This window comes from Alosa sapidissima, chromosome 7 (genome assembly GCF_018492685.1).
Source record: "Alosa sapidissima isolate fAloSap1 chromosome 7, fAloSap1.pri, whole genome shotgun sequence".
Classification (NCBI taxonomy): Eukaryota; Metazoa; Chordata; class Actinopteri; order Clupeiformes; family Clupeidae; genus Alosa; species Alosa sapidissima.
Genome location: NC_055963.1, coordinates 15111237 through 15125744, shown reverse-complemented (window position 1 = coordinate 15125744; position 14508 = coordinate 15111237). Strand labels below are relative to the sequence as shown.

The 14508-nt window shown below is 44.4% G+C and overlaps 1 protein-coding gene across 2 annotated transcripts; it reads left to right on the top strand.

Moving 5' to 3' along the window:
- The first annotated feature begins 191 nt into the window (after window positions 1–191).
- On the top strand, window positions 192–13700 carry csrnp2 (cysteine-serine-rich nuclear protein 2). 2 transcript variants are annotated; one of them, XM_042097310.1, is made up of 5 exons: window positions 192–1123; window positions 6079–6248; window positions 7188–7450; window positions 8362–8658; window positions 10556–13700. In XM_042097310.1, exons 2-5 carry the CDS (start codon window positions 6092–6094, stop codon window positions 11612–11614), a joined length of 1776 nt encoding a protein of 591 aa, XP_041953244.1. In that variant the 5' UTR covers window positions 192–1123; window positions 6079–6091; the 3' UTR covers window positions 11615–13700. The 2 variants fall into 2 exon arrangements, with proteins under 2 accessions (XP_041953244.1, XP_041953243.1); XM_042097309.1 differs by having other exon boundaries at window positions 6079–6263.
- The last annotated feature ends 808 nt before the right edge of the window (window positions 13701–14508 follow it).

The following is a 14508-nucleotide window of genomic DNA, read 5'->3' as shown; positions in this document are numbered from 1 at the left end:
TAATTTTGTGTGGAACAGTGGACTGTCATCGTGATGCACGTTCTTGATTAACCACTATTTGTCCTTTTGGTAGATCAAATGTGTGTTCTGATTAAATTGAATCTTCAAATCGTCTGTATGAAAACCATTTGCCGGTGATGGGCTATTCTTGAGGACGGTAGGCTATCCTAAACGTCTGACTTTGCTTTAATGTCTGAAGCCTTAGAATCTCTACTAAGTAAAAAATATATCGTCAAATCTCTCATCGACAGTTATACACAGCAATGCCTGCCTGAGCAAATACAGGCCTTCTATAATGAATCACTCTTGAAACCTCGAACAAAGAACCCTTTAATTTTGGACCAGCCTACGTTTCCCAGCGGTCTCTACAGTGGCATGTCTGTGATGTCACAATGAGTATATATTTCTACTGTGTAGCATACCAAACTCTATTGTTACGTTGTAACAGACCGGGGCAGGGGAGCGGGCGACAGAGGCTTCAACAAAAAAATTGGCAGATCTTGCACAGTTTCAAGGGATAATTTTATCTGGACAGAAATTTTAAAGTCTGTGCTCATTCTGGGACGTAAAACTTCGCCGGAGATTTAACACGCCCTCGGAGAGGAAAAGGGACACGAAACCTCGGTGGCTTGTTTTACAAAAGCAATCATTAAACGCCGGGCTGAGAAGACAAGGCTTTACACATAAGCCATTGTTAACACAAAATAGATTTTTAAAAATTAAATGAAGTCCTCCGCCCGCATCGCCTGCCCTGTGTTCTCGTTTTGTGCAATTGTGAACGACGATACATTTTCCTTGCACAAATCCAAAAATCAAGACTAATTTCCTGTCTCTTCTGCTCATATGTATTTTTGTGTGGACTAGTGCAATGTATAAATTTCGCAACGGATCAACGAGCACAACATTGCAATCCATTTTCAACAGATCAACCTACGTTTCTTTATCATAGACATCTAGCCTACAGCCTGCGAAGGTGGCAAACTGTGAAATCAGAGAATCGTGTGGAGTTTGAAAAGAAAAGAAAAAACCATACTGCCATAACCAAAGGAAATTTTATGTCGATTGTTGCTGCTGATACAACGGTGAACAGCGGAACCGTCGGCAAAGGCTATTCCTGCGTAAGGTAAGGCATCTGGGTGGCTATCATTAGCAGTTACGCCAGTTTGTGCGATAAATTATATGGAGAGGAAGCATAGCTTCCAACCCATTGTTTAGGAGTTTCTGCGCTGTCACGCTGTGCTGGACTGGTCTCTTCAGGAATGAAAGATCCAGGGCTTTGACGTGAGTGACCATTCTCGACCGGTCACTCGAATTAGCCTATGTAGGCAGTCAGGTGAACGGACAACTGTTCCCTTACTCCTGCTTCGCTATAACCAGACGTCTAAAAGGTCCCCAGTGACGCTACTAGCCTACTCTACGACAGCTGTTGGGCTATTGTTGAACTTCACAAATGTGCAAATGAGGTGAGTTTGAAGTATGCGTAAATATAGGCCTATGTTCTGGAGAGACCATGGTGGTGTAGCTCAGGTAAGCTTCCCAAGCCTTTGATATCTGGACCAGACCGTGAAACAGCCTGAGGTGCTGTCAATCCTCAATTAGCCTTAATGATCATAACCTCGCAGGCTTGTCTACCTCAAGTAGTCCATGGCATCTGTTGTCATTGTGTTGGCCTGCCAGGTTGAGGGGTTTAGGTATTTGTAACATGCAATAGGAGCATATAAGCTTTGTCTGTAGTAGGTGTGTGTAACTTCTTCATAGCAGGGGTATTGTCATGTACATTTCATTTGATAACCTCACTGTACTGCAGTTTATGTTAATGAACCAAACCAATAAACTGGCCTTATCTAACACCTCCACAGTTTACTACCTCAACAAGGTTTGCATGCTTTGCCCTTCACACCCCATACTGCATGGTGGGTAATGAGACCCACTAAGAAACTAGTGATGAGGCTTCCATCCTTTTGAGGTTCAGATGAAACATGGCTATATGTCAGAATATATTTTTGCCAAAGCCAAAGTAGTCCTTGACCCTACGTAAATGTTGAGATTGTACGACCCATTTTCAAGATTCGTGTTGAATATGTGATGCATTGGATTAAGTGACCTACCCCCAGCACCGTGAAGGCTAGACGCCGCTAACTGGGGCGACCCACATTGCTCACGTTTTGGTGCGTGTAGTCTAATCCTTCACACAGCTGGATGAGTGGATGTAGTGTTGCACGTAGTTCAGCCTGAGGAGCAGGACTTGTTGGGCTTCATTGCCCGAGGTTTACCCTGTCCTGCTTTGCATATACACTTATAAGTATGCTGGCAAGTATAGCAATTTGGATAGGCCTCAACATAGTATGTTTGCATTTTTAAGTGTCCAAATTATGGAATATTTGAGGGTTTTGTGAGGTAGGAGGGATTTTAAAGCCTTTTGATATAAAATACAATGACTTATAACACACCAAGAGCATTTTTCAGTCAGTCTGCTTGTGCAATTCTGTTGCTGACTCACTGGTTTGATCCATGTGATGAATTAGTTCCTGGGTGTTCTATTGTCCTATAGTTTATTTTTACATTTCAATATGCATCATGATCAGGAACCATCCCTACTTCTTTGCAGACTATAGGTGGTGATGGGCAGGGTGAGTAGGAGTCATTGCATTCCTCTTTTGGACCAGACAGTTTGCTTTTTTCCAGTCGAAACAAATCATCTGGAGGTCAGCCATCTGTGTGCGGTTGCCTCTGCTTAAATGAGATGAGGGTGAAGGAAAGATCTGCAAAATCAAGGACAAGTCTTGGAATGTTATTGCTATATTACATATGAATAAACTATATATATATTATCTACATTAAACATTAATGTGTGTAATGTATCCAGTGCCTTACATACAGTATGTGTCATATTGGCAAAGAAATATATGTACTACTACATGCCAGACCATGTTGTCTAGTGTGCTTTCATACAGTAATACGTTTTTACATACAGAATTTTTATATTCAGCCACATTTATGTAAATGCATATGTCCATAGACATCTAGCCAATGAGTGGAATAAAAATAGGAACACAAAGTTCTCTGTTGATATTGACACACAAAATAAATAACCCAGTGCTGAGACCCCTGAACACAGCTGTTTTAAATGGTTATGGATTTATTTTTGTCAACTGTCTGGTTTGGAGTCACAAGCACATGGAAAACTACCTCATTAAAGCTTTGTTTGGGCTTTTCTTTTTTTAAAGTAGCCTAGTATTACATTCTTTTTTGTAATGCAATGTTTATTGAGCTTTGAACATAGGGAAGCATACATAACATTTGTCTTATACACAGCGGTCAAATGTTCCCTTAAAACCCGCCTTCCCCACCCCACCCAATCCCTTACCAATACATGGATAACTGAGCTAATTACCATTAGTCAGCTGAGTACAAAGACATTTATGTTTGAAGAATAGTATCACATTTAATGGAATTAATTTGCTCTATGGAATGCATTTTTGGTATTGTATTTTATCAGACAACTACTAACCATAACAACTTCAGCCATGTCATGAGCCAGACTTGCTGCGATGACTTTGGCCTGTTACCTACTGTACTGTATGTTTACCTACCTAAACAACCATGTCCATTCAGGCTACAACATGAAGGGATGTCAAAATATTCCATGATATACCAAACCACTACCCACAGTATCACAGGCAAATTTTAAAACAAAACCACCAAACGTCAGAAGACTGAATAGCAGAAATAACCTGATACCCCAACTGTCAATTAAACTTATGTTGTTGTATTAAAGGTTTAGTTTATGTTTATGGTTCCTAGCAGACACCTTTATCCAAAGCAACTCACAATAACATCAATAAACATTACAATTAATAGTATGAATTAAAGTCATGTAGCCTAATAAGAATACAAATAATAGTAGTTGTTTCTTAGTTATGCCTAGTCGAAGTCAGTTGATGCTTATTCAGGTCTTAACTGCAAAACCATACATCTGACATTAAACTTCACATTCCAATGCCAGTGACCAGGTTTTTTTAGTATGCTCTTTATGAATGTCTTTGGTGTTGCATGTGATGGAGAACCAGCAACACAGTGTGATAGTGGTGTCTGCAGTATACAGTTATGACGTGCTGTACCATGAAGTGTAATGAAGCTAATAGTTGATTTCCGTACCATTTGCAATGTCACTAGCTATATTTAGGCTTTCTAAAATCTCAAGGCTACAAGAATATGAAAGGTAGCTTAATGGTCTTTTGGTTCATGTGTTGCCATGGTTGCAACCCATTCATAATAAACTGATTAGACTTGTGTAGTTCCCTCCCTATGAGTTATCCTGCCAATAAACAAACTGTGCCCCTTGATGTCATATTTTGTTGTTGTTGTTGTTGTTGTTTATACAATAAAGAAAAAACATATCGCACCCCTTCAGACATTTATATCATGCACCTATTAAATGTCTCCCTTGAATAGATTTTTAGCCATATCATAGGATTTGCAAGTGTGCTCATGGGTCATTTATTTAGCAAGAAGAAAATATTGTTGAAAGAACACTGGAAACCAGCAACAGTTACCACTGAGATACCCGAAAGCTTGTGTGTGTGTGTGTGTGTGTGTGCGTGCGTGTGTGGGGGCAAAGCCGAGGGTTGCCTGGTAAACGTCCTGGCTCAGCCCCATCTGACCCTGTCACTTGGCCAGACCTCTGACTACAGACAGCAAAGGCCTGTTGTCTGGAAGGTTCCACCACGTTCAGAGGGAAAAAGGAGAAGAGAAGACAGGAAGAAAAAGCTGTCTTTCCAAGGCCATTTTGCTGTAAACTGTGCTTTCCCAGTTGCCATGGCGATGTTTGCTGCCAGATCATTTCCAAGCAAGCTTGTCATGCTAGACGGAAGAGGAGAGAGAGGGAGGAAGGGAGGGAGCGAGGGAGAGAACAGAGGGATGAGGCAAGAATACAGATGAAAGCAGAGCCAAAGGTGATGTCACCTTCTTGGGGAATAGAGGGGGATTGCTGCATTGAAGACCCCTTGATAACCTGACGTTAATGAGTATGAGTGAATTCAATATACCCCACTCATCAGCTGTGCCTAAGAAACCATCTCATCTCAAAGCCAGAGTGTGGTGTTGGCGATGAGGGGAGTGCCCTGCCTTGAGAACAGGACCACCAGGGGCATCACTCACTAGCTCTACTTTGCAGGGGCTTCAATGTTTTTTTTTTTTTTAATAATGCTATTTACATACATTACATTTACATTAATTCATTTAGCAGACGCTTTTATCCAAAGCAACTTATAGAAAGAGTATAAAATTGCTACTCTACAGAGGAGCCCTCAGCTAGGAATGACTATTGCATCTGTCATAGAGGATAAGAGTGTTGACATTCTTAGTACAAGTCAAAGTGTTTATCAAAGTATTTAACAAAGCACCTGTGATTTACGCCAGTAGATCAGCAACACAAATCTTAAAGAGATTAGTTCCACTGTGCTCCAACATGATCAAGATTTAACTGATTGTAGTATTATGCAATTGGTTCCGTTCCATTTCTTGGAAATGATCGGGCATTTTCAGTTCTCATTCCATTTGTGCAGTTTTAAGACTTACAAGATCTTACAAGTGATGAACAGGGGTCTTTTCCACAAGGCCTGCCAAAGATATTGTTAAATATTTTGCATTGCTTTTCAGAATATAGGCCTACACTTATGCTGATGTGTATTGCTGACTGTCGGCAGTAAAGTAGAAAATCAATTTGGAGCTCGCCAGGGTAGGTTGAGAGTGATTGATGGTAATGCCACCTGTGCTTGATCTAAGGCCCAACACACACACACAGAAAGACATACACACACTTTAAAGTAATTCCATATTGAAGCAGTGTGTGTTAAAGTTAAGGTGCAGTTCTGGCCTATAAGTGATATTTACTGCGGCGCTGCTGATTAACTGAATCATTTATCCGTCCCTCAGCTGCCCAGGTCTGCCTGGTGGCCAAGTAATCGCATTTACCTGAAGTTATTAAGCGCATTCTGGACCGCCTGCCTCGTCCGTCACTCAAAAACCTGCCGGTTGGCCTCTGTGCCTTTTTTCTCTTTTTTTCCCTTTTCGCAGACGCTGAGTTTCCATGGAGACAGTGGGGACACTGGGCCTGAAGCGAAAATTCGAGGAGGTGGACAGCGGCTCGCCCTTCTCCACGCCCAAGGACTCCGACGATGACATCTCCAGTAGCGACAGCGCAGACAGCTGCGATAGTCTCAATGCCCCCTCCAGCTCCCTCACGCGTAAGGCCAGCCCAGGTCAGATCAGACACAGTTAGGGGGACGGGGTCGGACTTGTGGTAGAGGTCATCATGGTTATTCACATGTTCTTATTTGTGTGGTTTGTTTGTTACTTTTTTTGTTTAAAGTTGTATGCATTTTAGGAAATTATATCTAAAGAGACTTGTTCCACATCAGTTTTACCATTTGGAATGCAGAAGCTTTGACACTGGATATCTCAGAACCGGTCTGGACGCAGATAGAACAGTATAATTCTGAGGAGGCGACTGGTGGTTTGATGTAGTGTGGACACAAGATCAAGGTGGATATCTGGCCCATTCAACATTCAGGAGTGTAGCTGCTGGTGGCTATATAGTGTAGGAGGATTATATTTTGATAAACTCCAGACTGATAACATGCTGGCAGCGGGCCTTTGAGCTTTCGCACAGTTGAGCTGTGGGTTTCAAGGACTCACGGTGTGATTGCTAAGCTGGAGAGCTCGTGTGGAGGCAGAGTCTGTCAATCATGCTCTCTGTTATTAACTTGTTGATGTGTAGAGTAATGTTTTTTAGTTTATCAGCACTCTCCGTCTAATATCCATCTCCTTATCTCTTTCTCTCTCTCTCTTCTCTCTCCCCTGTCTCTCTTTCTTTCTCTATCTCTCTCTGTCTCTCTCACTCTTTTTCTGTCTCACTCTCTGTCTCTCTCTCTCTCTCTCTATCTCTCGCACTCTCTCTGTCTCCCTCTCTTTCTCTCATTCTCTCTCTTTCTTTCTCTACTGCTCTGTCTCTGTCTCTCTCTTTCTCCCCCCCTCTCTTTGTCTCTCTATCTCTCTGTATCTCTCGCACTCTCTATTTCTCTGTCTCCCTCTCTCTTTCTCTCATTCTCTCTCTTTCTCTACCCCTCTCTGTCTCTCTCTCTCTCCACCCTCCCTCTCTGTCTCTCTATCTCTCCGTCACACAGCGACCTCCATCCTCAGGCGCCCGCGGCCGGCGCTGGGGCGGAAGCGCGTGCGTTTCGACTCGGTGACGGTGTACTACTTCTCCCGGCGCCAGGGCTTCACCAGCGTGCCCAGTCAGGGGGGCAGCTCTCTGGGCATGGCGCGCCACCACTGCGACATCCGCCACTACACGCTGGGCGAGTTCGCCCGCGAGCAGGAGAGCAGCCACAGGCTCATCCTGCGCCAACACCTGCGCCAGGAGAAGCTCAACGCCCGCAAGATGAAGGTGAGGAGGAGGAAGATGTCGAGGGGGGGAAGGACAGGAAGGACAGTTATATCCATCTTGGAAGTCTGAGTAGTGCATTTCAATGAAAGTCAGTTGCAGGACTTGACGTGTGCTTACTGGAAGCCTCAGTTCCAAATACACAATAATGAAGAATTGTGGTGGTAAATGCAGTTCAAATGGTGTTCTCATAGTCCTGCAACACTTTACGGCCATGATTGTTTGTCGTTTAAGCACTTAAGAATAATGAAATCAAATCTAACAGGCAGACTACACCAGGCACATAATTAAAGCGTTCCTTTAAGAGTGGGTGCTGCAACAATTAGCTTCCACTATAATCAATGGAACTGGTTGCAGCAGATGTGATAGCGATGCCCTACCTGACATAGCCAGTGTGATTCAGAATTTGAGTCTGATGCTGCTCCATTGGGACATGATTATGGGGCGTGTTTGAACCGATACAGGGGGGAAATGCCTCTGCGCTCAATTGGATATACCTAACCAATCAGAACAACGAAATATGTGAATCCTGTAGGGAGAACAGCCAAAACATCCTTCTTCTCGACAAATGTTGTAAACAAAATCAACCGAAGTGCACTCAGGTGACGAGAATGACTAGGCACCGCTGGTCATCTGTCCATCATCGTATAAAGCCCTCCCAGATGATTTCATTGGTGTGCACAGCTCTCATACAGGCTTAGAGGCTTCTTAATGGAGCAAGACCAGACTGACTTTCCTGACCTCAAATTTTGTGGGCGTGGTACATTCGGGCTGGCTTCCAGGCTACCAGTAACCATTTTTATACTCTGTGAATGGAGCGCTTCAATTGCACACCCTGTAAGTTTTTAAAAAGATGAGTCATTCTTTCAAACTTGATGGCCGCGTCTTTCTCCTGACACCCCTCTCTATTCCAGCTGACCCGTAACGGGACGGTGGAGTGCGCCCAGGCCGAGCTCCTCACCCTGGACGACGTGTCGGACGAGGACCTGGACGTGGAGAGCGTGGAGGTGGACGACTGCTTCTTCCTGCAGCCGCTGCCCACCAAACGCCGCCGGGCACTCCTACGCGCCTCGGGCATCAACCGCATCGACGCGCGTGAGAAGGCCGAGCTGCGCACCATCCGTCTCTCGCGCGAGGAGTGCGGCTGCGACTGTCGCTTCTACTGCGACCCACGCCACTGCGGCTGCAGCCAGGCGGGCATCAAATGCCAGGTGAGCGCCACTGCCCAGGGTTATCATCAGATAGAGAGCACAGAGACCGTGCTGATCTTCGTGCTTGCCCAGTCAAAGCATAGGTGTGGCTTATGCAAATCCCTGCAACTGCTCCAGTGATCAGCAAGCCTCTAAAGACTGGGGAGTAGATAGAGAGATGAGAAGTGGTAGAGCCGTTGTAGAATCTTCTGCCATGTGACCTATATTGATTAGTGTGTATCCGTTTGTAAATATCAGACCTTCACTTAGAGATTGTACAGTCATGATAGGTGTGTGTGTGTGTGTGTGTGTGTGTGTGTGTGTGTATGTGTGTGTGTATCTTTGCATTGTTTAGTGTGTCTGCAACATTCCTGTCATTTTTCTGCCCTCTTGCACACCATGTGAGATGCATTTGTCTGTTGGTTTAGCTTCACGCTCTGTGGCTGCCCCCTCTGTCCTCTCCCCTGCGCTCTATCAGTGCTCCTCAGAGTCTCCTACTCACACACCAGCTCTGTTCGCCCAGCGTCTCATGGGGATGACACATTTCTCTGGACAGACTTACTGTCAACCAGAAAGCTAATTGGACATCCGCTCTACACTCATACAGACGGGTTTCCCGTTAACCAAAATTACTAGATGCACGTGTAGCCATGGGGCAAAAAGCGCTCACTGGCCGGCCACAGCGTTATAAAGCTGACCTAATAGTCGGCTGCTGTAATCTAGATTTGGCATGGTTTGTATACTCTTGCTGACTCAATAATGATAACATTGTTATTGTTACAGAATTGGATCTATAATCCTATAGCCTGTTAGCTACACTGTCACTGTCACAGGCTACACTCGCACCCTGGGCTTTCGGCTCCACATATCACTTCTCTCGTTTGTCATGTCTGAATGTGCGGAAGGTCCAAATTAAATATCCACTGATATTAGATTAATATCACTGATTTTTGTGTCGTATGTATGACATGTCACATTGTACAGCCCTACATAAATCGGGAGTGCTGTGTCAGAACTGGCTACAGCTCCGTACCATTCGGGCCCAAGTGTCCACGGGGACACAGGTTCGAGTTTGACCCGGGTCATTTCCCAATCTCACCGCATCTCTCTCTCCCACTCACTTCCTATCAGTCTCTTCACTATCCAATCATAACCAAGTGAAAAAAGCCCCAAATATACACTTTAAAAAGGAATATAGAACATTCTTTAACCATTGCTGTTTCGGTTGGTGCGGTTACAACACAACTCCAAGTAATCTTTTCTGCTCTATGCTTCTCCATACTGTTCTATGCTGCTTTCTGTCCCTTAGATGCGCACACATGTTTTTGTGATGTTGCATGGAAACCTATGTATAATGAATTAGAGAGGGCACTTCACTGAAAGAGTCAAGTTCTCGCCTGAAATATGTACTGTATGTATGTATGATCAGTGTTGGGAGGGTTACTTTTAAAATGTATTCCACTACAGATTACTGAATACATGCCCTACAATGTATTTTGTAACATATTCCAATAGCTTACTCAAAGTGAGTAACATATTTTTAATACTTTGGATTACATGAACGTTATATTATATTTTATTAGCAGTGGATGAAACAGTTATGTGAGGTTATGTGAAGTTGTAAGACTCATAGTGTCAACAAATATTTTAATTTGAGTTTGAAAAGGCATGGCGTACATGTTTTAATGATTAGAATTTATCATGTACTGTATTCTGAATACCACCGACTTATATTGTAACTGTATTTAAATACAGTTGCTCATAATTTGTATTTAAAATATGTAATCCGGAATACATGTATTCATTTACTTCCAAACACTGTGTATGATATGTATGAGCAGCTGATTTGTAATGAGGTGCCTGACATACCTATTGAATGTGATGCTTGTGCTTAAAATGACCGCCATGTCTTTACCAGGTGGACAGGATGTCGTTCCCTTGTGGCTGCTCGCGGGAGGGTTGTGGCAACGGCGCCGGTCGGATCGAGTTCAACCCCCTCCGCGTGCGCACGCACTACCTGCACACCATCATGAAGCTGGACCTGGAGAAGCGTGGGCTGCTGGGCGAGGTTCTGGAGGACGACCCCGAGGCGCCCACGCCGTCCCCGTCCATGTCTCCGTCCCCCTCACTGTCCCCGGGCTCGGAGCTGGAGGCGGACGCGCGGGCGGTCCAGGCTCTGCTGGCCGAGCACGACAGCCTGGAGCGCGAGAACGAGACGGCCGTGCTGCACCTGCAGAGCGCCGAGGAGCGCGAGCGGAGGAGGCGCGAGCAGGAGCAGGAGGAGGTGGTGGCGCTGGAGATGGAGGTGCAGCACGAGGAGGAGCCCACGCTCTGCCTCCTGGCGGGCCAGCTGGTGGAGGAGGCGCGCAGGGCGGAGGCCGTGGAGGGCATGCTGATCCAGGGGGCCTTCCCTGGGGGCACAGCGCTGCTCTGCATCGCACAGGAGCCCGTGGGCCAGCAGGAGGCGCCGCTGCAGCCTGAGGAACAAGAGGAGCAGCAGGAGGCAGCGCTGCAGCCTGTGGAGCAGCAGGAGGAGCAGGAGAAGGAGGCGCAGCGAGAGCCACAGCCGCAGGAGCAGCAGGAGCGCTGCCTCCTGAAAGACCAGCCCGCCGCTCCACTGCTGTACTACCAGATCGGCCAGATGGAGGCCAGCGCCGTCCAGTCCCACGCCACAGCTGAGAAAGCGGAGCGGGAGTGCAAGGAGGTCACTGGGCCCGGCCAGGGGGGAGGAGGAGAGGAGGGAGACACGGAGAGCGGGGGCCACGAACTGGCCACCAGCAAGCAGAGCTCGGGTGAGAGCTCGCCCTTGTCCGTGGAGGATCCACGCCCTGAGAGCAGAGGTGAGGAGGAAGAGGAGGAGGAGGAGGAGGAGGAGGAGCCCCCCAGTCCGCCTGAAGAGAGCCTCGATCGGCCACCGTGCCAGCAGGTGTGCCTCCTGTCTGGGCCAGATGCACTAGAGCTCCCCACCGAAGTCTAAGTCCAGCACCTCTGCAGAAGTTTTGCACAAGATTTTCACTAGATTGAAATTGAAGGGTAGAATCAACTCAGTCGATGAGTAGATTGTTTTATTACTAATGCTATTATTATTATTATCATCATTATTGTTATTATGGATAAGCGTTGCGTAATGTTGACAGGTAGAACGTGAAACGTAACTGTCACTGATGAATTTTGTAATTGGAGTGATTAGAAATATGGGCTTTAGGGGCCAGTCTGAAATATGAAAGCAACATATCTCGTAAAAAAATCTGGCCTGGCCTTAGAAAAACATACCAAGTAATAATGGATCAAAAGAATACTTTAATATGTCAGAGGGGGGAGGGCATGATGCACTGTAGGGTTGGGAGATATACCAAACATTTCCTCATATCACTGATGAGAAGCTCTTACTGACCGCAGAATGCATTTCTGGATAAACGTCAGCTCCGGTTTATAAGTGTCGGTAGCGGCAACTCTTCCGTGCCATTACATTCTGCACTCTTAACAAAGTACGAGACACCATCAGCACGAGTGAGTGTCACACCTTTCTCACCACTGTCTTACATTCAGTGTGGTGGCCACCATATTTATTAATCAATCAAATCATTGATCCATTACAGTTCAAAGAAAGGTGACAAATATTCTAAAAAATATATATCATTGTTCCTGAAGTAGCCTAACTGTTGGAAAGTATCTTGGTACTGACTTGAGGTCATATCTCCCAGCCCTAGTATGACGAGGCGTGTGTAGGTCATAGTTTCCTGTTTCACCCTGGCTTAGTGGACGCTGGAAAATGTTGCCTACGCATGTGGCTTCACCACCAGTGAATTTAATGTGCAGAGGCTCACTGTCTGTTGCTGAGTTGACCAGAGATGGTACAGGGGAATTGGCCGCCCAAGAAAACAAACAAACTAGTAAATAAGGATAGGAAAAAATAAATGTCTGGTCACCAGAGGCCACTGGCGTCACCCTACAGTGTGAAGCAGACCTAACTAAAATCCTGGAGATACTTGGTTACAATGTACTGTAAAAGAGTTCATCACGAACAGCGTGAGTGTGTGTGAGCGCGAGAAAGAGTGAGCACACTGCTTGATACGCCTGTATGCACGTAATAAGCTTGATTTGTATTGTGAGTGGGGAAACTGGTCTGAAACCAGGCCAAATGTTCTTTTAGTTCCTTCGGTGGCTTTTTATCCTTTCTTGTCTATGAACCACAGTGCCACTACAGCTAGCAAGAGCTCCTTATCTATTACACCCAACTGTAGCGGTAAACACAGGAGCTGTGATGCAATTTATTGATGACTGACCCCAAATTGGTTTTATTTGAGTATAATTTGGGAAAAGAGTATGACTTCTGAAATGTGAGGCTATACTGGACAAATGATACCCACTCTATGTTGTTATTTGTCTAAAAGTCTGATATACGTTTTCGTTTGATGAAATTATTGTTTTTTGGTTTTCTTTTTTTTTTTTACTTAATGGTGGGTGCACTTCACACAAAGTCTCCATGTACAATGCATGCACCTTGACAACGGTAACTCTTAACCGTTATTTGCACAATGACACTGTTACGTTGCTGTTTTAATCCCGCTAGACAGCGGTTAGCTATTTGCCGTTTCAGTGTACATGTTGCAGTAGGTGGCGATGTAGTTTCCTTTTAAAATATAGACTTGAACGTCAGACTGTGCACGTCACATTAATCAAGTCACCAAGTGTTGTCGTAGCCAATTCAGATTAAAATTGTAGATTGAATAGCAATATTCTCTTTTCAAACAAAGGGGACAAAAGCTGGAGTGTGTGATGATTCCAATGACATCAATTCATTTCCCCAGTCATTTGCCTCAAATTGTTTTAATTTGCCCCCATTGACCTGACATCACAGAAAAATGTCCATTTAGATATTACAAATATTATGGCAATGATCTTAAAAAGCTTCAAGTCAAACTTATTATATGTTAATTAGAGTAAAATATTTAAAGGAAAAGTCTTTGGAGATGTTTTGAAGTGGTAACAAAAAAAACTTTTTTGTGCTAAATTATGTGAAACCTGAAAAGACAAAAAAAAAACTGTTCTTAGTCTATATGTGACTGTGTGAATGTGTGTGTGTGTATGTGTGCGCACATGTGTGTGTGTGTGTGTGTGCGCATGTGTGTGTGTGAATGTTTGTGCATGTATTTGTGCGCACGTGTGTGTGTGTGCGTGTGTATGTGTGTGTGCGTGTGTGTGTGTGTGTGTGTGTGTGTGTCTGTGTGTGTGCGCGTGTATGTGTGTGTGTGTGTGCACTAAAGAATGAATTTCTATGTAGTTCTGAGTGTGCCTCAGCAAAGGAATGTGTGAGCTGCTCATCAGCGCATGTCAGTGGGTTGTATTCTTTTTCATACAGGTGCTTTTGGATTTGACATTTTCACAAAGTTCCAACCATTTTGACAGTCGTATCATTTTATTAGCTATTTTCTTTGCCGTTGGTACGGGGCAGAGTATGTATGTGTCTTTTGTTTCTGTGGATATGACTGTGAGGTTTAAAAAGCTGTTGTTTAATGTTTAAAGTCATTGACATCTATGACCCCCCTGTTGAAATATGCTGTATAAGTTCAGATCATCAGGACATTGGATAAATTCTCTTTTACTCATTAGTGAGCATGACACTAAGGAAACAATGTTTTTGTTTGTTTGTTTGTTAGTTGTTTGTCTTTTGCCGTGTAATGTATTCCATAATCAAAACGGAGTTGGCAAATGAGAACACAATGGCCTTTTTGGGCACCTCTTCAAACTAAATCATTTCACATTCATTGTTTTTATTTTTGTTTTTTTGTTTTCATTGTTATTTTGTATGAATATGAATGTCATTATAGGGACATATTGTTTTGGTTATGGTGAATTTTTATTTCTGAT

Coding starts and splice junctions, on each gene's coding strand:
- csrnp2 (XM_042097309.1), top strand. CDS start 6,092: ATGGAGACAGTGGGGACACTGGGCCTGAAGCGAAAATTCGAGGAGGTG. Junction 7,451..8,361: donor TCAACGCCCGCAAGATGAAG/GTGAGGAGGAGG, acceptor TCTCTATTCCAG/CTGACCCGTAACGGGACGGT. Junction 8,659..10,555: donor AGGCGGGCATCAAATGCCAG/GTGAGCGCCACT, acceptor TGTCTTTACCAG/GTGGACAGGATGTCGTTCCC.